The 22288-nt window shown below is 40.2% G+C and overlaps 1 protein-coding gene across 1 annotated transcript in view; it reads left to right on the top strand.

Moving 5' to 3' along the window:
- The first annotated feature begins 8924 nt into the window (after positions 1-8924).
- SVEP1 (sushi, von Willebrand factor type A, EGF and pentraxin domain containing 1) overlaps positions 8925-22288 on the top strand; it is a 183607-nt gene continuing 170243 nt past the window's right edge. The window contains exon 1 of the mRNA XM_029202810.1: positions 8925-9795. Coding sequence (XP_029058643.1) covers positions 9259-9795 — 537 coding nt within the window. The 5' untranslated portion in view covers positions 8925-9258. The remainder of the gene's footprint in view (positions 9796-22288) is intronic.

The raw sequence follows: 22288 nt of genomic DNA, 5'->3' as shown, positions 1-22288 counted from the left end.
ATTTTCCAGTTTGTCATTGTCCTTTTAATTTGTTTATGATATTTTATGATGATAAGAGTGTTCATTGCTACGTGGTCAAATTAATGTTTCGCTTTGTGATTTCTTCCTTCGTTTACATGATTAAAACCTTCCACACGCTACAATCTTATAAATGTTCATCTGTGTATTCTTCTGGTTTCTTTATGATTTAATTCATATTTGTCTCTTTAATCCATCAGAAATCTAATCTCCTCCTCCTAAGACATTTCAAAGAGAGACAGACTAAAGAGGGAGATAAAAAAGACTGAGTAAGGAAATATCAAGCGAATTAAAAACAGTGATATTGATAATGATCATGATAATATAGTTGTAGTAAAGCTGAGGTGCTATCCAGACATAGTAAAATTCAAGGTAAATATATTAAATGAATAAAGCTGATTTTATGTTGTTGAAGTTATGAAGTTAGCTTGTTAATGAGTATTTATTCACAGAGAATATAACTTTTACAAACATTTATGCATAAAATTTAATATATCACAAAAATATAAAGCAAACCCCAAAAACATAAGTAAAAAGTGTCAAAAAATGACTGTACCAGATTTTAACATACTTACAGTCTTGAACAGATGGAACAGATTAAAGTGAATGCGGATATGGAGTATTTGAGTAATGTATACAATAAAGTTGATTTATAAGATAGATGAATTTATATCTTACAACCAAAAATGCTTATTTTTTTCCCAAAATCTAATGGTATGTTTTACTGTATCCTAAGAAATTTCAATAAGAACAAAAAATGTGCAGTCCTGTTCTCAGACCTCAATGAAATAAACCTGAAAATTAACTTAAAAATAGTTTAACAAGACGTAAAAACACTGAGTTAAAATAATAACATAAAAATAAAATAAAATAAATTTCCCACTTCAATAATTTATGGGCCAAAGAGGCAATAAAAGTCTAATTACATGTTGTTTAGAGAACAATAATGACACTACACATGAGATTGAGCTAAAGTTATACTCAGTGGAAATGATATCTGCAAGAGCTCTATTTAAAAAACAGAATAGGGCTTCCCTGGTGGCGCAGTGGTTGAGTCCGCCTGCCGATGCAGGGGACACGGGTTTGTGCCCCGGTCCGGGAGGATCCCACATGCCGCGGAGCGGCTGGGCCCGTGAGCCATGGCCGCTGAGCCTGTGCGTCCGGAGCCTGTGCTCCACAACGGGAGAGGCCACAACAGTGAGAGGCCCGTGTACCGCAAAAAACAAACAAACGAACAAAAAATAAGTGAAAACAAATAAAGAAAGGACTCAAGTTTTGGAACTACAAAAAAATTATTCAAGATAAAAGCATAAATTAATGTATCAAAAAGCAAAGAGTCCAAGTGTTCTGTAAAAGGCACCACAAAATAGATAAAATGTTTGTGAGAGTAATCAAGAGAAAAAAAAGTCAAATTACCAATATATAACATTGGAAAGAAACTAATACCATACATATGGAGGAGAATATAATAATTGACAATGTATGCTACTTAAATCTTTACGTTGATAAATTTTAAGTCTACATTTAAATTAAGGACAATTTCCTAACAGAATTTAAATTACTAAGACTTTCTTAAGAAGTATAAAAATTTAAATGAACAGATAACCTTGGAAGAGTAATGAAGGAAAATAAAATCACTATTCAAATATAAAGTGATGGTACTAGTTCTAAGTAAGAAGGTGTAAATACATTCCACCCTGTCTAATGACAACTATAAAATCTATAGGGTGCGTGGAGCCACTATTTGAGGACTCAGAAAGTTAACAGTAGCAGGTAGCTTGGGGAAGAAGACCAGAATTTAAAGTACCACTGAACCAGCAGTGAGTTTACCATTTTCTTCCCCTTCTAGGATCCTCTGGGACTCCGTGCAATAGTCTGAAGCCCATAGGTAGGCATAGGTGCAGAAGAGTGGGAAAGAGAGAGTGTATGTGTTTGTTTTTCCTCTCCCTGTTTTTGTACAATATTTCCCAAATCTCAGGCAATGTCTTGGCAGCAGCAGTGATGGCAGAGGCTGCAAAGCAACAGCAGGACCCAAAACTTGGAGGAAGAAGCTTCCTCTCTTATCAGTGGATTTGTAAACTCAGGAGGATGGGGCAGAACCTCACTGTCCTCCTACCATTTGGCCCAAATGCAAAACATAGTCACAGAAGTAAGCAGGAGAGTGAGGCAACTAAAGTCTCAGGTTTTCGGGGCAAAGGACTGAAAAGGGGAGCCCCCAGAAAAGTGGAGTGTAATGGGGGGAGATCAGGAGGAACAGATGGCTTTGGAGCTTCTGAGCTGCCCATGCAGGCATCTGAGCTCAGTTAGCCGCTGAACTATAAAAGAGAACGCCCCCCAGATCCCAGATTGACCGCTGGGGCCTCACACACAGGAAAAATCTTAATAGCATTGCAAAAACTTTGAAATCTGAAATAACACTGGAGCCAGATCCCACAGAAGTGCCAGCTCAAAAAAAAAAAAAATCAATTCTTTCTATAGGACTTAAATAAGACTCAGAATTTCATAACATGATATTCAAAATACTCTGGAAACAATTCAATTTGCCATCCAAAAAAAAAAGAAATCACAACTTTTATGGGAAAAGACAACGCCAGCTGACAGATATTGGATTATATCACAAAGCAGCTATCATACAAATGCTTCAACAAGCAATTATAAACTCCCTTGAACAAATGGAAAAATAGAAATGTTCTTCCAACAAATAGAAGATATAAAGAAGAATCAAATTAAAATTTTAGAACTGAAAAATATAAGAACTGAAATTTAAAATTTGCTGAATGGGCTCAATAGTGGACTCAAGATGACAGAGAAAGAGGACTATCAATCTAGAATTATATATATTATATATATATTATATATATGTACCCATACAATTATATGTGTACACACACACAGACACGAAGTACCAGGTGCTGGATGGGATGCAGAACCACTAGAACTGATACATTTCTATTGTGAATGAGCAATGGTACATGCACCACTCTGAAAAACATTTGTGCAGTTTCTTAAAACATTAAACATACTTTACCATATGATTTAGTAATCCTATCCCTGGGTATTTATTCTAAGTCAATAAAAATTTAACTTCATATAAACACCTGTACACAAACTTAGATGAATTTCAAAGTTCTTTTGCTGAGTGAAAAACGCTAGTCTCAGAAAATTACATACTGTATGATTCCGTTTATATGATTCTTGAAAAGACAAAACTGTAGTGATGGAGAACAGATCAGTGGGTTGCCAGGGATTAGGAGTGAGGGGAGGGTGTAACTGCAAAGGGAGGTTTTTGGAGTGATGGAACTGTTCTGTCGCCTGATCGTGGGTGTGGTTACATGAATCTGTATATGTGTTTGAATTCATGGAACTGTGCACCCACAAAAAGTTAATTTTACTGCATGATAATTTAAAAATAAATTCTATAAAGTAACTATAGTTATAGCTGCCTCCAGATGGGAGTGGTGGTGTCATAATTTGTCAACAGGAAATTATCTTTACTGATCTCTTTGTATTCCACACACTGGTGGGAGAAAGAAAAGAGAAAGATAAAAAGAATATGCCTTTTAAAAACTTTTATCATCATTATTATTTGTTTTTAGCAGAGCAACCTCAAGAATTACGGTGAAAATCACAAATGGAGTTTGGTTCAAGCCTTGACCTTGGATATAATAGCTAGAAACATAAATGATGCTGTTTTATTTTTTACAGGTTGAAGATGAGGAAAGGTGAACACATTATGCTGCTGCTTCTAAGTGGACGTGAGGGCTGGTCCTGTCAGTGAATCTGAGTCCTTCAATGCGTGTCCTGGAAGAGAGCACCTTTGGAAGGCTGGTTCATAAATTCAGGAACACAGGCAATGTTTTGGGCACACTGTTTTGTGGATGACTGTTTCTGAAGAGGTAAAGGACATGGTCACTGTGGACATAATAGCTCAAAGAGCCTTCTAGAAACTGGGAGTACTTCTCAGTACCACATGAAAAATTCTCAATCCATGTGCCTTTCACCAGTTCAAGATGTTAAGTCCTACAAACTTCAGCTGAGGATAATCCCAATTGTTGTTTGGAAATGTGCTCAAGGAGCTCAGATCTCCTGGCTAAGAATGCCAAAGACTGAGACCAAGCTACTGTTTATGTAAAAGGGGAGGCAAACAGTAGAGGCAGTGCGGGGTCAGGAGACAATCAAGACAACCCACACTGAACTTCAGCCACCCAAACACAAGGCAAAGGTGATGGTGTGGTGTGACCTGTGGAAAGCACGTGTCTCGGGACCATTTTTCTTTGAAGTAACGTGTCTGAAAAGATGTATTTTATCATGTAACCAGTTAATGCCAGCATATGACAGGCTAGGGGAAGGGTGCCAGGAGTGGTTCCAACAGACTGGCACACTCACCACCCGTTAAGCCAGAAGGTGAGTTGGATAATTTCCAAAACTGGTTTGGCTGACACGGTTGTGTGAAGGAAGCTGCCAGATCTGAACTCCCTTGATTCCTTCCTCTGGGGTTTGTTAAAGGCTCAGGTTTTGTCCACAGAAATCAGAGACCAAAATTATCTGAGGCAGTGCACTGTACATACAAATGCAGGGATGGACACACATGATGTGTTAATTACCACCTTCACTGCAAGCTTGCGCTGCTAGCAAGGGACAACACGTTAAACACACCATGCATTGAAATGTAATAGCAATAAACCATTTTTATTTCCAGACTTTATGGCTACCTCATATAGCTTTATTTCTTCACCCATAAAAATGGAGTACCCACTATATTTCAGGATTTATGGCAGGATTAAATGAAATAAGACACATAAAATGATATGTATTTAAAATTTTTTATCTGTATCTAGTGTTATAACATTTTCTTATGTTTACTGCTTTTTAATTGTTTACAGTGTCCACTGCTAAGACTTTTCCATCATGAACTCCACCTTCAGATACTTCTACTTAAAGAAACAATCTGTGCAGGGGAGAATGTCTTTGTTAAATTCACAACTGATAGTCTTATAAAATACAGTCACAAGGTGGCATCTTCCTACTGTCCCTACTGCCTGTCGCTGTGATTCACTAACACTGTGTGATAGATTTTAAAACAAAACAAGACACTATGCCCAACATGCATGGAAACTGAAACTTTTCCTGCCTCTGCTTCCATTTACTGGACTTGATTCTTGACATCTCAGAAGGACCTTTGCCGGCACCACTCTCTTCTTTCTTCCTCACTTCCCCTTCTATCTCTCCCCCCCCTACAAATCTGTCCTGTCTTTTTACAGCACCTGCTTTAATGTAGGAAGGTGGTTGCAGTGAAGGGTGGGGTGAAGGTGGGTGTCCTTTACACAAGTCCCATTGGATAGACAGGGATTGAAGTTCAGTTTCTTGTTGATCAGGGTGCAGGTGGTGAGGAGAATATAAGGCGTGCCCCATCCCTTACACCACCAACACACGTTTTGTTTTTTTTTTTTCCACGTAAGTCTTTATGTCATGAGATGAATCCCAGGTAGTTTTTTCTCAGTCTGGCTCCATGTTGTCATTTCAGTACCTTTAGGTTGCTTCTGGAACATTTTTCATGGGATGAAAAATGTAGAAAAGAAGAATTTAATCAAATGTCCACAGCTTCTCAATTACAAACTCCTGCTAGAGTCAACCACTGCTACGTAATTCATCACGGTTATATGTAATACAGCAGGCATCAGGTGAATTTATTATCCCAAACTAAAGATCAGAAAGTCCTTGCAGAAATTGATTTATAACTTTCCTATAGGAACCTCCTCAATTTTAGGGCAGACTAAGCTTCCCAGGGTTTTGTCTCCACTTTGCTTTTTGAACTCAACTGTCTTCCCAATTCAGGTGACTCAATATGGTCTTTATTTGCTCTGTTCACTAAATATTTCTACTTTCTGCTTTCTAGGACTATGGTAGGATTGTACTTCCCAACCTTTGGAATTGGACATGGCCATGCATCTTTTTTTGGACAATGAAATGAAGCAGAAGTGATGTGTGTCACTTTTGGGGGTAGTGAGTAACTCACTATGTATGTCCTCTTTTCTCTGCCATAGCATTTATGAAAGCATATATTGAGAGGAGAGCTTCCATGGCTACAGGTTTGAGTTTATTATACAGGATAAAGTTCAGCTGAATGTAACAGGAAAACTCAATTAAAAGGGGTAGATAGGCAATCTGAGATGACTGTGGTGGTTTTGCTCTGTGAAGTCTGCAGGAACCCAGGCTCGTTCTAGATTACTACTCAGCTGTTGCTATAATGTGACCATTATTCTCATGATCCAAGATGGCTGCTAGAGGTCTGACACCATATTCATGTTCCAGGCAGAAAATGGAATAAGGGAAGAAAGGAGACAACCAACAAAAGAAGCAGCTGTCTTTTAAAGAGGTTTTCTCGAAGCTGCCACACAGAGCCAGGATTTATATGTCATTACCCAGATTCTAGCGTCACGGTCACATTCATCTGTAAGGGAGGCTGGGATATGTAATCTTTATTTTGGGTACCTTTGTGCCCAGCTAAAACTCAAGAGCTCTATTGTTATTCAAGAAGGGGAGACCAGATATGGTAGGTAGGTGACTAGGAGTCTCTGCCACAGTGAGCATATGACCTAAATTAGGACAATAATAATGGCCCATCCCCTTCATCACAGTGCTGGGCTAAGGAATGGGCATATAACCCATGCTTGCTTTAGTGGAGTCTTTCTTTGGGGTCATGGGGGTGGTGGTTTTTCTTGATTTTTTTTTTAACTTGAGCTTAGGGGGAAGAGTCTTTCCTTCTCAGGTCATAAATCCAAAGACAGAAACTTAATCCAACATGCAAAGAGAAGCAGAAGAGAGAGAAAAATGGAAGACTTACGTAGTTCTTGATTTCCTTTTCCAAGGCTTTTTGAGACCAGTCCACCACTACCTTTTGTCCAGTTTAGTTACTGAGCAAAGCAATCCCTTCTTGTTTACAGCAAGGAGAAGTTGGGTGCCTATTGCTTGCAACCAGAAAGTCCTAAAGCAATCGTCTACACCCCTGGGTTTCTTTGGGAGTATATGAGCAAATACACATAGTAGCTGCACAGTGCCTGGCACATAAAGGTCCTAAAATGTTAGCTCTTAATGATGTATTCGAAATAACACCGAGTAGATGAAATTTGGACAGACTTTCTCTTTTTTTAAAGTCTCAGCTCAAATGAGGTCTTGCTTATTCCCGGGGAAGATCGAGAACTTTCTCTTCTTGCTCTCTCCATCCTTGCAATCGTCCTACTGCTCTGTAATTGTTTGCAAGTCTGTGTTCTCTTCTGATATCCTGTGAACTTCTGGAAGACTGGAACTGAGTCTTATTCAGCTTTAAATCCTCAGTATCTAATATTCTAGCACGGTAGATGGTCAAATAGAAAAATCCTAGAAAAATGAGGATTTGAAGAGTATTTATGGTTAAATGTGGCAATAATAGCAACCAGCATTTGTAGAGTACATGCTATAGTCTAAGCACTAGCCTAAGAACTTTGTTTTTATGATTATATCCTCACAATAACCTTTAATACGCTATTATTATTACTCCGTTTTACAGATGAGCAAACTAATGTCAAGGTCATACCACTACTGAATGGCAGAGCCAAGACTTCATTCTGGGCAAACAGACTCCAAGAGCCCTAACATTTCAACCAATATACTGTGAAGGTATTTCATTAAATATAGATGGAATTAAATCATCTAATATTAGAGACAAAGGAAACTCTGAGATCATTGAATTCCATCATGAAACAGATGTGGAAATTGAAGCCAAGAGTTGGAAGTGGTTCAGAGGATTTATACAATTGCAGAGGCATATCTACACAGGGCTCCTGACTCCTAGCTAGAATCATTTTTACCAAGTTTACTCCACCTCTTATGCAAAGTTTACTCCTTCTTTGCACTTGCACCATCCCTTTCGGGGTTTTGTTTTGGAAAAACTACCCCCAGGTGGCAACTTGTGTTTCAAGGTAGCTATGTGTCAGGTACCATTCAAAGCCAAGGAAATAGCCCTCTATGGGTCTCACCTGTTGAAACAGACCACCGGGCACATGAAAGAGGACTGGGGAAAAGGGACCCTTGCTCATCATCAGATTTCAGCTCAAACTTTATGTCCTTCACAAAGGCTTCCCTGGTCTTCTAAGGTCAAATCTATCTGCCTAAGATCTCCTTCATAGCCTTAGCATGGTCAGCTGTAATTATATACGTTATTTGTGAAATATCTGGTTAATGGTCACATCACTTGTTACCGTATAAGTTCCTCGGGGACAAGATCTATGTCAATTTGTGTTCCTCCTTATATTCCAGGTGTCCTGGCACACAATAGGTGCTCAAAACTATTTGTTGAATGAATGAAGGAGTGACCAAGTGGATGAATAAATAAATGCATGAATGCAGCACCATGACAAATCATCCGTATGGGCTGCATAGGGGTAGATGCAACCCCTATATGGTGTGATCTGAGGCGACCCTCAAGAGGACACACTCACACAACCAGAAAGCCCCACCAGCAAAGTCAAATAAACATCCACTTGGTGAGGGCTTTGAGGAACCGGCGAGGGAAAAAGAGACACAAAAGGTGAGCAAGCAATTTTCAAAGGATGCTTTCAACTCCCTGGCCAGTCCGTGTGTGTTTCCTCTACGAAGTGTTTCCAATTACTGTGGCACTCTCGGTATCTGGATCCATCTCCAGTGAATTCCTCTGCAGCTCCTGCCAGACATATGGGATCAATCAGGGCTTCGGCGCTGGTGCGCTTGCTGCGGGAATGTTGACAGCCTGACAGACGCGGGGTTCTGGTGTCATGGAATCTCCGAGAGTCTTTGGCTTGAACTCGGGAGGAGAATGAGAAGGGGGAGGAGAGAGATAGAGGCAGAGATAGAGGAAGGAGAGGGGAGAGGGAGAGACAGAGATAGGAGGGAGAGAAGGAGGGAAGCGGGAGATTTTTCTTGACTGCCCCCTTTCCTTCAAACATTTTATAGGCTTCAGGGAGAGCGAGGAGGAGGAGAGAGGGGAGAGAAAAGACGAGAGCGAGAGGGGTAGCGAGTGCGCGCCGTTCCATCCCTTGTCCCCGGGCGGCCGGAGGAGGTTGGACTGTGTCCCCAGTGTCAGATGAGAGGGCGCTGAGGCTCGCGGCCGCCGTCCCGTGCCCCGAGCCCCGCGCTGCGCACGCCCCTCGGCGAGCCGGGCGGCTGAGCGTCTCTCCGCGCCGGGCCGACGCCTGCGCCCCGGGCGGCCGCTCCGTCTCCAGCGCAATGTGGGCGCGCCTGGCCTTTTGTTGCTGGGGTCTGGCGCTCGTTTCGGGCTGGGCGACCTTTCAGCAGCTGTCCCCGTCGCGCAATTTCAGCTTCCGCCTCTTCCCCGAGGCCGCGCCCGAGACGCCGGGGCGGCTGCCCGCTCCGCCCGGGCCCGGCGAGGACGCGGCGGCGGAGGAGAGCAAAGTGGAGCGGCTGGGCCAGGCTTTCCGGCGACGCGTGCGGCGGCTGCGGGAGCTCAGCGAGCGCCTGGAGCTCGTCTTCCTGGTGGACGAGTCGTCCAGCGTGGGCCAAGCCAACTTCCTCAGCGAGCTCAAGTTCGTCCGTAAGCTGCTGTCTGACTTCCCCGTGGTGTCCACGGCCACGCGCGTGGCCATCGTGACCTTCTCGTCCAAGAACAACGTGGTGCCGCGCGTCGATTACATCTCCTCCCGCCGCGCGCACCAGCACAAGTGCGCGCTGCTCAGCCGCGAGATCCCGGCCATCACCTACCGCGGTGGCGGCACCTACACCAAGGGCGCCTTCCAGCAAGCCGCGGTAAGGTGCCCGCCCCTCCCGGCCCCAGCCCGCGCCCGGGCCCTGCCCACCCACCGCTGCCTCTCCGGCTCGAAGCCGGGCTCAGCCTAGGGCAAGCCACAGCACCCTGAGTCAAGCGTCCCCATCCCCAAAGTCAGAATCATACCTACCCTTCTATTGTTGGTGGGTGGGGTCCCTTGGGATGATGGATTTTAAAGGTTTAGGAAGATGTCAGGCTCCTTATTAAGTGGTCTTTGAGGACCCTCTTAGGAAGAGGTCCTTGAGATGCCCTTCACAATTCACGCTCGTAGGGACAAACTGTGGCCAAACTGGAACAGGTGAGTATGTTTTATGAAGTGTCTCTAAAGGTAAGAGGTGAAGTGACCTGAACATTTCCCCAGTTCTCTGGTACGTGATTTTATGCTTCCAATATGAATTTCGTTGCTCTGAGTCCTTTACAAGATTTTTAGCACCTGGAAGAGGAAGTCAGTTTAAGATGCTGGGCTTTTACTTTTCTAAAATTTAACTTTTTCTGATTACAACGTGACACATATTCAGTTGAAGAAAATTTGGAGCATATAGAAATGACAGACACATGATAGCAAGACAATTTTTGTGAAATGAATGAAATCAGAGGAGGAAAACGGGGTGGGGGAACGAAGCCTCTAATCCCATCACCGTCAAGCCACTGTTTACATGTTGTTGAACATTTGCCCTGTGTGCACATCTGCACATACTTTAAACCAAACTGGTGTCTTGCTCTTTTGTAGCCTACATTTTTCATTTGTTATATCATGAAATGATCTACATCATTATATATGTAATATAATATAGTTATTATATACCTACCTAAGTCGCATACTAGTCTAACGGGTGCATATACTGTGATCTATTTTACCTGTCACCAGTTGTTGGACACTTAGGTTTTTATTGTCATGGTAAACACAAATATTTATGGACCCCTTCTATTACTTCTGTAGGAAGAATTTCTGTAAAGTTGCTGAGTTAAAGATACGGACATTTGTAAACTACTTGATACATATTTCCAGTTCTCCCTTGGAGGCTTGTATAGATTTACATTCCCACCAGCAGAGTTATCACAGCAGTAAGTTTGCCACATGGTCACCAATAACATGTGCTCATATTTTTAATGTCTTTGCCAATTTGGTAGGTGAATAGAGGTATCATTTTAGCAAATTCAATTGTTTTAGTTTTACTGGGGAATGAACATTTTCTGATACATTTACTGGGCATTTGTATTTTTCCTTTGATAATTACCTGGTCATAATTTTTGCCCATTTTGCAATTATGGTACATGTTTGTTAGTTTATTTTAATGATTTGTAAAAGCTCTTTACATAGTAAGACTGGTAACTCTTTTTTTTACATGCTGCAAATGTTTCTCCAGTTCACTGCCTTTTACTTTTCTTTATCACAGTGTTGTTAGATGGATGATTTAAATTTGTATATAGCCAAATCCATCAGACTTTGTCTTTAAGATCCTACATTTGCTTATGTTCTTAGAATGGCTTTCTCATTTCCCAAATGAGAAATATTTTCCCATCTAACAGTTTAATCTGTCAGGAGCTTGTTTTAATGTATGGTATGACAAAGATGTCTAACTTTATTTTTTAATAAATAGTTAACCAATCGTCCCAGCATCATTTGTTTACTAGCCATTCATCCTTTTCCAATTTAATTGAATGCCACTTTTATCATACACTAAAAGCTTATGGGTATTTGATCTCCTCCTGGCTTTCTATGAATTTTTCATTATCCTAGATGATAGGATAGTCTATCCTATTATCTATCTATTATTTTTAAACTTTCAAAAAGTGATTTAATTATTATAACCTTACAATATATTTAAATATCTGGTAATGCACATTCTCCTTTTTCTTATCTTTTCTCTTTAAATCAGTTCTTATATATTTATTACTTAATATGAATTTTTAATTCACTTTCACATATTCTAAATGAAACCAGCCAGGATTTTGATTTCAATATAGAAAATATAGAATTAAATTGGGGATTATTTACATTTTATAATAATAGTCCTTCCAAGTCAAAAATATGGTATGTCCATTTATAACCAGTTCTTTTTGTATCCTTCAGTAAAGTCATAGATTTCTAGTAATTAAGTCCTGCATATATTTTTCAAATTTAGACCTAAATGTATTCTATTCAATACTGCTATCATGAATAGCATCTTTTCAAATTAAATTTCAAACAATTATTCCTCTTTTACTTTTTAAAAATTTTTTAAATTTTATTGAAGTATAGTCAATTTACAGTGTTGTGTTAATTTCTGCTGTACAGCAAAGTGACTTAGTTATACATATATATCCTTTTTCATATTTTTTGCATTATGGTTTATCACAAGATATTGAATATAGTTCCCTGTGCTATACAGTAGGACCTTGTTGTTTATCCATCCTATATATACTAGTTTGCATTTGCTAATTGCAAACTCCCAATCCTTCCCTTCCCCACTCCCCCTCCCCCTTGGCAACCACAGTCTGTTCTCTATGTCTGTGAGACTGTTTCTGTTTCATAGATATGTTCATTTGTGTTGTATTTTAGATTCCACATATAAGTGATGTCACACGGTATTTGTCTTTCTCTTTCTGACTTACTTCGCTTAGTATGATAATCTCTAGGTCCATCCATGTTGCTGCAAATGGCATTATTTCATTCTTTTATATGGCTGAGTAATATTCCATCTATTTAGGTCTTATTTCCATTTTTCGATTGGGTTGTTTGTTTTTTTGTTATTGAGTAGTATGAGCTGTTAGACAATTATTCTTGATGTAGAGAAACGTTGATTTTTTTAAACATGACTTCTGTATCTGAATTCTTGTCAAAGTCTCTTTTATTTGTTTTTTAAGAAAACATTTTTTATTTTACTGATAGTGTTTATTGTAGAAGATAAAATAATCAGAAAATTTTTCTGTAAATACACTGTAATATTTTGGTACATATCCTTCTTTTTGCAGTTGTCAAGGTAGTAGGTATGTTTTCATACGTGTACATATATCATGCATAAATAATGTTTACTCAAAAAAGGATTGTATTGTATGTTCTCTTTTTTAACTTGACTTTTCCATCATATTTTGCAGTCTTCTTTTCATAATAAGAAACACACTTCTACTTTATCATTTTTCATGGTCACACAGTATTCCATTACAGGATGTGCTTTTATTTTTATCATGTAATTACCTATTATTGTGTATTTAGGCTGTTACAAACAACACTATCATATTTCTAATAATTTCCCTAATACAAATATCTGAAGTGGTAGGTATTATTCCTTCAAAGAGGATGCCTATTTTTTAAGGCCTTTGATACGTGTGCCAAGTGGCTCTGTAGAAAATGGGTACCAAATTGCACTCCTACATGTAATGCCTGGGTCCGTATATAGGACACAGCCAACACAGGTTAGTATCATTTGAACATGACACCCCTAATTTATATGTGTAAAGTAGAATCCCTTTTTTTTTTGCTGCGTTGGGTCTTCGTTGCTGCGTGTGAGCTTTTCTGTAGTTGCGGTGAGCAGGGGGTACTCTTCATTGCTGTGCGTGGGCTTCTTATTGCAGTGGCTTCTCTTGTTGCAGAGCATGGGCTCTAGGCACGCGGGCTTCAGTAGTTGTGTCACACGGGCTCAGTAGTTGTGGCTCGTGGGCTCTAGAGTGCAGGCTCAGTAGTTGTGGCACAGGGGCTTAGTTGCTCTGCAGCATGTGGGATCTTCCTAGACCAGGATCGAACCTGTGTCCCCTGCATTGGCAGGAGGATTCTTAACCACTGTGCCACCAGAGAAGTCCCTAGAATCCCATTTTACATTGTTTTTCCTCATTAGTGAGGCTGAACACTTTTTACATGTACTGTTGGCCATATATAGCTCTTTTTTTGAATACCTCTTAAAATATTTTGGGATTATTATCCATCTTTCATTTGAGGGTGCTTCTTTTTCTTAGTGATTTGTAAATGCATTTTAAATCTTAATGATATTAACCCTCCTGCTGCCAAGTCTGCGGCAAGTATTTTTTTCTCTGTGTTTCACTTGCCTTTGAATTTTGTTTATGATGCTAGCATCTACCATTTTATCAATCTGTTGAATCTACTTTAATTTGTGCTTTTTTTCCCCTTTCCTATGAAGTTTGAAAGGCTTTTGCCTTTAAGAGACAAAAGAACTCCCTAAAGATGTCCTCTCTTGATTGAAGTAGTTATGCCAGGCAGGGTTCAGTTTTGTAGACTCAGTCCTCTGTTGGCCTCCACTCCGAGTTCTCATGAGGTCCCGAAGGCTGGCCTTATTCCTCATGTCACTGCCCACTCCATCAGGGAAGAACCACTCTGCATCAGGGAAAAACTTGCCATAGACCAGCTCCTCTATTTGGCTTGGCCAGGTCTGCCCAGGGCCTCTCAGTACTGTTGATCCAAATCAGTTCAATGGGTAATGAGTTGAGTATGAACTGCTTTCCTCAAGACCTGCTCTGTCTTCAGCTTTCTCCTTCCAAATACTACATCCTGTCTTGGAAAGTGGAATTGCCAATAGGGGTCCCAGTGCCTTTCTTCAGTCTGGATCCGTTTGTAATCTAACAAGAAGAAATTTCTCAGAAGTTTGTTTTAACTGAACTTTCCCTTGACTTTATTTTCCTTTTCTCATTTTGGTTGGGTTACGAGAAGGTACAGCAGAGGGTCAGCTGGACTCAGTTCCTGTCTAACCTGGAAACCTACATGTCTTTATTGTAACATTGCCAAGCCTCTGAAGAGTATGCTTAGGTATAATTAGAATATGATATTTATGGAGAGAATTGATAGAAGATGACTGGTGTTTAGAAATGGTATTAGTAGAAGCTTGAATGTGAATTTTGGCAAAGAGATCAAGCAAGCCTGTTTTATCACAGGATTAGTTTGAAAATGATAAACTGTGTGGTTCTGTTTGGAAATTTAGACATTTCTTCAGGGAGATGAAACAGTTCATCAGATTCCCACGTGTGCATAGAATGGTAATATTGGAACTGATTGTCATCTGGCCTTTACGTGAAATTGAAAATCATTCGGACATTTTTGAGGTTATTCATTATTTTCCCCAGAAAAATGAGTTTTTCAAACCTTTTCCATTTGACACTGAATGACCGCACAGCTGTCCACAGCCACAAACACAGGCAGACAAATATGCAAACACATAGATACACACTTGCAAGTACATGGCTACCCCTCCCAATTCAGACATCTTCTCCTCTTATGTAAAATTTCAAGATAGAGAATTTCCTTTACCAACATGAAATTTGCTGTTATCTCTCAGCACATATGATTGACTAAACAAAAAGGGTAACAGTATTGCTTCATTTTTTATAGGGTGTCAGAACTGTACCACTTGATGGCGGGAGTATATGCACAGATACACTTTATTTGAATGGATGAACTTCAGTGTAGATGTTTTCTTTTGGGGCACCATCCCCGACTGTCATCAAAGAGTATAGGGCAAAAGCAGTGAAATCTGGAGTTAGTACAGTTCCCTCCAGAGACACAATCAATAGATTGGGGGAAAGATTTAGCACCTTGAACTTAATTACATGAAAGCCTTTGACAAAACAAACGAAAAGCTCTTCAACTTTTCCTTTCCAAGAGATGACTGTTTCACAGTGACCTTTCTTTTGGTTTTTCTCCCTGACATGTATTTATAAATTGCCTTTCCTAAAGTGCATATTTTGGACTGGCCCTTCTATGAATGCAAAACTCTTCAACTCCTAAGCATTTCACATCATAATAAAATCAGAGCCCCTCATCCCACTTCACTTTTGCTAAATAGCTCTTACACAAACATAGCATGGAGCTTCCGTTGGAAAAAACTGCTGCTTTATTGTTCCAGAGTTCCAGAAATATGATCTGATGGTGGGGAACGTGCTGCCTTGCCAAAAATCTGAGCTTTAGGTGTGGCCCGAAGACTGGGAATAGACAGGCAGAGACTCTTCCTAGCTTCCAGGGAAGGGCATCATCATTATGTATCCACGCTGCTACATGTTCACACCTTTACCTTTTAAGTGTTCTGATAAAACCTGGAGTTGTGTGAGATGCCACCAGATTAAAACCCTGATGAATAAAATTAAGGCTATTTTATTTGTATACAATGAACCAATAATAGCCTATGAAGCAGTCTTTCTGATGGCCCAGATGCTGAAGGAATAAGCAAAGTTTGGGTTCTCCTTCCCTGTTGGAAGAGGTAGAGGGGAGTCATACAATCTGCAGTGGATTCAGCTGTTCCAAACTCAGAGCATGATTTAGATGTCAAGAATTACTCACCATTGAAGGAGCTAAGTTCTTTTTTGATGCTGGAAAGATGATCTTGCTAAATACACCTCTGGAAGTGTTCTCTCTTTTGTGCTTCTTAAGCTTTAAAACAATTCTCCTGTTGCCTTGGTCTTCTGTAGGAACTTCTTTTGTAACCCCATCTGTACTTTAGAAGTGTGAATGAGGAATGAAGGAATGAATGAATCCTCAGTGCATAAAATAGATCCAGACCTCTCGTATATTTCCCAGGCAAAGATGGTACTGAAATTTATTTGGAGAGAGAGCAAATAATTGTCAAATATTGAATTCTAATTTCTTCTTAGTCTGGTATCTGTGTATTTTATTTATTAGTTTTGTTATGCCCAGCATACAGGACACTGTGATATGTATTAAGAGGGTGCACATATGCTACTGTTAAAGAGACTTATCACTATTGGCTGCCAGTATTATATGGTGTCTGGTTGGAATGCATCATGAGGGTACTTGGTCAAAGACTGAATGCTTAAACACAGACGAAGGGCAGACTGCTCTGTCCTACTTCACTTCTGTGGTCAGAGGATAGGAAAGCCTTCCCCAGTGTCCTCTTGGTACAATGTGCTAGAGAGGATTTCTCTTAACAGTGACCATGAAGTAGAATTATTAAATGTATTCATTCTTGTCCAGATACACCTTTAATTTGTAAAGTGATCTGTAATTTATGAAGCGCTTTCATGTTATGATTTTACAGAATCAGTTTTACAGAAAAGGCCTGGATACTAGGAGAGGTTAGGTAACTAAATGGTACTCACAGGGCTGAGTAAATGCCGAAGGTAGAGTCAATCCAGTGTCCGATGTGTCATCTGGTCTTTCTCCTCCCCACCACCCCTCACCCCACCCACATCTTACGTATTACCTCCATTTGTTGAGTTGTATCAAAAGCCAGGGAGAAGAAGGAAATCCCATCTCCAGAGCTTCTAAAGTGTTACATAAGATATAATGCCAATTTAACCCAGAAGACAAAAACCATGGCTTTAAGGCCATAGTCATTCTATGGGTGCTTTTCAATTGGCCCTTAATGTGTGTGATATATATATGGCCTATTTGTGTGTGTGCAGGTGCGCATATATATATATATGTGTGTGTGTGTGTATTTGTATATTTTAAAATACATATGTATATTTAATGTATGTTTTAATTTTGGCAAGCATTTTAAAATCAGGAGATAGCATTTTTTAAAAATCTGAGTTTGGGGCTTACTCTTTTTTTTTTTTTTTAACATCTTTATTGGAGTGTAATTGCTTTACAGTGGTGTGCCAGTTTCTACCCTACAACAAAGTGAATCAGTTATACATATACATATATCCCCGTATCTCCTCCCTCTTGCATCTTCCTCGCACCCTCCCTATCCCACCCCTCTAGGTGGTCTAGAGAGACCGAGCTGATCTCTCTGTGCTTTGTGGCTGCTACCCACTAGCTATCTATTTTACCATTTGGTAGTGTGTATATGTCCATGTGGGGCTTACTCTTGACAGATTGGGGTGTGTAACAATTCTGGGTGTGATTTCTCTCCTCAGCATCCCCACCTGGCACTTAGAATTCCATTTTGTGATCTTTGATTGTGTTCCACACTCTAACAGGGACCAATCACTGGCAGAGCCTGAGATGGTATAATCCCTTCTAGTTTGTCCTCTGAGCTTCCTTTTTAACCCAATATTAGCTGAGATTAAATTTAGCTGGATGTAGTAGAAAAATCTAAAGTACCACTAGCTTAAACATGATAAACAGTTGTGTCTCTCTCAAATTAAGTCTTGAGTAGAAAAGTCAGAGCTAATATGGCAGCTGTCTGATGTCTTCAGGGACCCAGAGTCCTCTCTTTCAGACCTCTGTTCTATCATCTTCAGGTCACCTCATGGTTCAAGATAGCTGTTGGAGCTCCTACCATCAGGGGCTCATTCCAGGAGGCAAGAAAGGATAAAGACAGTCATATTGCTATTTAAGAAGACTCTGTAGCAATTCACACAATACTTCCACGTAGATCTCACTGAGCGGGACTTGGTCTCAATCCCATCCTTAGCTTTACAGAGTTTTGTTACTGAAGAGGAAGGAGAGTGTGGATACTGAGGAAGTGATGAGTGGTCTTTACCAAACCAGTGTGTCAAGAAGAGTGTATGTCTAACCAGAGAAATATCTGGAAATCCCATTTCGTTTCTTCCTCAAATGGCCCAGCTCAAGATGGAAGAGTCAGGCCTTGCCTAACTAAAAAATACCTTTATCCTTGTGCTAGATCATGCTTTTTGTTTTAGAAAAACTATCAAAGTTCCTGAGCAATCTATTTAAACTTTGGCAACAGAAACTTCCTATGTTAGTTTCCTAGAAGCTTCTAAATAATATGGCATTCACTCCCAAATAAAAGATTATACTGAGAGAGATGGGGGGAAAAATGCATCCCACAAAATATAATCAATATTTTGTTGTCAGTTAGTAAATCCAAATGAACCTTTCTCAGGAAAACATGGTTCTTCTTTGGCTTTTCAGAGGAAGCTGTCAGGTTAAGAGGCTTCTACATTAAAAGGAATTTCCTGTTCTGTATTATCTCTGCCTTTCCCGTAGGTTTTTAACACTATTCTCTAAATCTCCCCCGGCCATATGAAGAATGTATTTCTGGCATAGAATCTGCTTACATACAGTAACCTGCTTTGGTTTGGAGGCCAAGTGTGGATAGGAAACATTCTGTGAGATGTTGTAGCCCATGAATGTTGTTACAGCACTTCATTTGAAATGAATGATAGTGAGAAGGAACTGAAATACACAGTGCATTAGTAGGTGCATTTTCTTATCAATCTTGATGAAAAGATTTTTAAAATATTCATCTTCTTTGCTATCTGCCTTTGTCATTAGGTCATTCAACCAGTTGCGTTTTATTTGTGTAAAGTGTCAAGCAATAACAATGTTTCAAATTCAGAGCATTCTTTCTTTCCTAATTGCAGTGAACCCGAAAACTATAAACTTGAGGAGCTGAGTCTAGTTGCTACATATGTTGAAATAGTGATGGCTACCTTGTTTTGTGTGAATAGATGTCATTCAAAATTAAGGACAAAACTTCCTACAAGAGTAATAGAGAAAAAAATTTTTAAGTTCTTAGCAGGGCTTATTACAAGATTGAATCATTTACAGAGTAAAATTAGTTTACTTAGTAAATTTACTTAGTCATTTACTAAGTAGAGTGCAAGTTGGATATTTTTCCAGTTGTAAGTTATCGCTAGAGTGTATGAAATATATTTTGAGGTACGTGAGTTCGATGTACTATTTTCTTAATTCCCTCTGAAACGCTCCTGGTAGCCGTCGTTGTTTAATGCCCATCCTACTGTACCTAGTTATAGGATATACTGGTTGCTAATGTAAAGTATAGTTTTATAAAATTTCAAAGGTGATATTTAAAATGTATATATGTGTATATGGTTAAAATACATACACTTCTAATTTTCTCAGATATGAACTCTCTCAAATTTCCACTAGTTCCACCTCTAAACTTGTGTGCATCTGTATTTAACCATACTTCCTCACCTTTATTAGAGTAATGGTCTCTTCCCTCAGCCAAGGAAGACCTTCTACTGAATATTTCTCCTTCTTTCTTCTATCTTCAAGGTCTTCCTCTTAATAGCCTCCTTTCTCGTAATGTAGAGCATTCACAATACATCTGTGTATTTAAAATTGGTAGCATGTTTCCAGAGCAATATGGTAAATTGTCAGTATGTTTGCAGTCTTAAAAGTAGAAATCGTAAAACTAAATTACCCACCAAGGAGCTTCTCATAAGAAATAATTCAAGAAACACACAAAGATTCCTGTAAAAGGATGTTCATCCCAGCATTCCTTGGAATAGGACTTTAGAAACAATTTGGCTATGGTTTGGGAGGGCTTAATAAATGACACCTTTCTTCACCTCTCCTGAGTTCTAAATCAGTTGAATTATAATACAACAGAGAAGTCAGGTGGAGAATCAAGCATGCCCGCATCTCCTGCTTAATGCAGGCTTAGGTGCACAGCAACCTAATACTGAATCTCTAAATTAGATTGACTTGCATCCCCTGGAACAGGCAGTGCTGGGCACATGGAGCCTACCTCTATAAACTACAGACTGGCAGCCCAAGGCCAAAGAAAAGGGGAGAGGGAGGAGATGAGGAAGCCTTCCTCCCCAGGGGCAGGGTGAGAATGGGGGTGTCAGGGGACCAGAGGGTAACTCTGATGGCTGACACTCCACCCAGAAACTAGAGGCAGCAACAACCAACTTCCAAGGTTAACAGAATAAAAACACATCCGCAGTGAAATGTATTCAGTAAAATCATGTCTTTAAAGATTATTTAATGACATCGTAGATTGGCCAAATATCATATGAAATGAGCCAAAACTCTCTGTGTGTTTACCATCACTGTATAAAACTGTATATATAAAAGTCCAATTTCATAAAATTATGCACTCAGGAAAACAACTGAGAAGAAAAATGTCAAAATATTAACAGTAGTTATCTATAGGCAGTATATTTACCTGTTTAAATAAATCCATTTCTTCTGCTTTTGAAAAACTATTTATAACGAACATGTATTACTTACTAGGAAGTGAAATATCATTGCTCACCTGGGTACAGATGATTGAAGACATGCCTTTGGGGCATCTGGAGACATAGCCTGAAGCGGTCGGTCTCAAGTATAAAATCCTTTTGAATCTCAGCTTTTATCTGAATTGTCATGTGAACTTTGTATACTATCCCACAGAACAGCTCTGCTTTAAGAAATAAAATAATGCTTTAGCTGATGATCAGGAAACCGAAGTGAAACAATCCCAATCTTTTTTTTTCCCGAATGCCAAATACTGTTGTACGGAGTCCATCAGGACTGGAGAATTGTCCTGGGTTGAAAGCACCGACCCTACAGATCCTGTTATGCCCTCCAGCTGTCCCTTTCCTCCCTCCTAGTGTCACCTTGCGTCTTCAGGATCCAAACTCACATAAAAATCTGCACGCAGATGACGGTGGTGGTTCCACCACTTGGCAAGCTCCCTGTGGGTATTCACGCAGGAGAGGAGCCCTGATGGCTGGCCACAGTGTGACACAGAGTAGAGCGTTGAGGCTGCAGATGGTGGAAACAACTGACTCCATCACCTTGCTGAGAGGCTAGGGAACGTGGCCTTCCTTTGGCTTGTCGCACCTGGAGGAGGGATGCTGACCCACCGCCCTGTAAATCCCTCTTACTCTCACTGATCAAAGACATTCTCATAGCAGAAAGGTATTCTCTAACCCATTCGTATCGTCACATGTAAATGAAAAAATTGCCTCAAAGGACCCATTTTCCACAATCCTTTCTTCTCTAGCTCTCAAGGTTCATTTTGTTTTGTGTGTGTGATTTTTGTCCTGGGCGGAAACAGGCAGCCTATTTGCCTGCTGCTGTTGGTGGAGAGGGCTCAGGCACAGTCAGCTGTGTTGTTTGATAGTGTGTTTTGATAACGGTACCTCTGTCAACTTGGCTCACTCATTTTGACCTACACCAATCAAGTCGTATCTGCAAATAAGGCCTCATTGTCTTGATCCTATTTTCTAGGCGTTACCTTTCCAGATGAATCTGCAGTGGACTTAGAAAGAAGTTAAGCAATTTTTATTTGCTTGTTTGTGTTTTTCACAGTACTGTTTCTAGCCAAGACTTCTCTCTTTTTAGTCACAATTTCCTTCAGAATATGCATGCTTGGCTTTTAAATGTTGCTCCCAAAGTGGTGATTTTGTAGCTAATCAGTAGTAAAAATCTGCATTTTAAGTACTCATTGGCAGCAGGGCGTGATGTAGGACTTTCACTGTGGTCTCAGATTTGGCGCTGGGACCTGCGGCTTAAACTAATGAGCGCTGAATATTCCACATTTTAAAGAGCGCCACCAACAACTTTGATGCGTTCCCTCAGAGGAAATGGATGGATGCTGTGCAGGGCAGGCCCTACACGATCAGCCATTTCCCTCAGCCCCTGCCTAGCACCCTGCTCTAGTTTATACCGTCAGAGGGCAGAGAAGCGAGGGCAAAACTGAGACCCAGAAACAGAGCAGGCATTGGGGATCTTTGCCTTTGGGGAGAGCAGAGTTCCTACTGGAAGGCTGATCTCTCCTGGCCCTCATAGAGGACTTTCCCCTTCCAGCAGCTGAGTGAAGGGGAGACCAGCATTCTCTGTACTGGTTGGAAATTTACTTGGGCCGAAGCCTTGATTTGCTC

This window comes from Monodon monoceros, unplaced genomic scaffold, assembly GCF_005190385.1.
Source record: "Monodon monoceros isolate NGI ecotype Baffin Bay Population unplaced genomic scaffold, NGI_Narwhal_1 Super_Scaffold_5, whole genome shotgun sequence".
NCBI lineage: Eukaryota > Metazoa > Chordata > Mammalia > Artiodactyla > Monodontidae > Monodon > Monodon monoceros.
The sequence above is the reverse complement of the archived record's forward strand: the minus strand, read 5'-3'. Positions and strand labels throughout refer to the sequence as shown.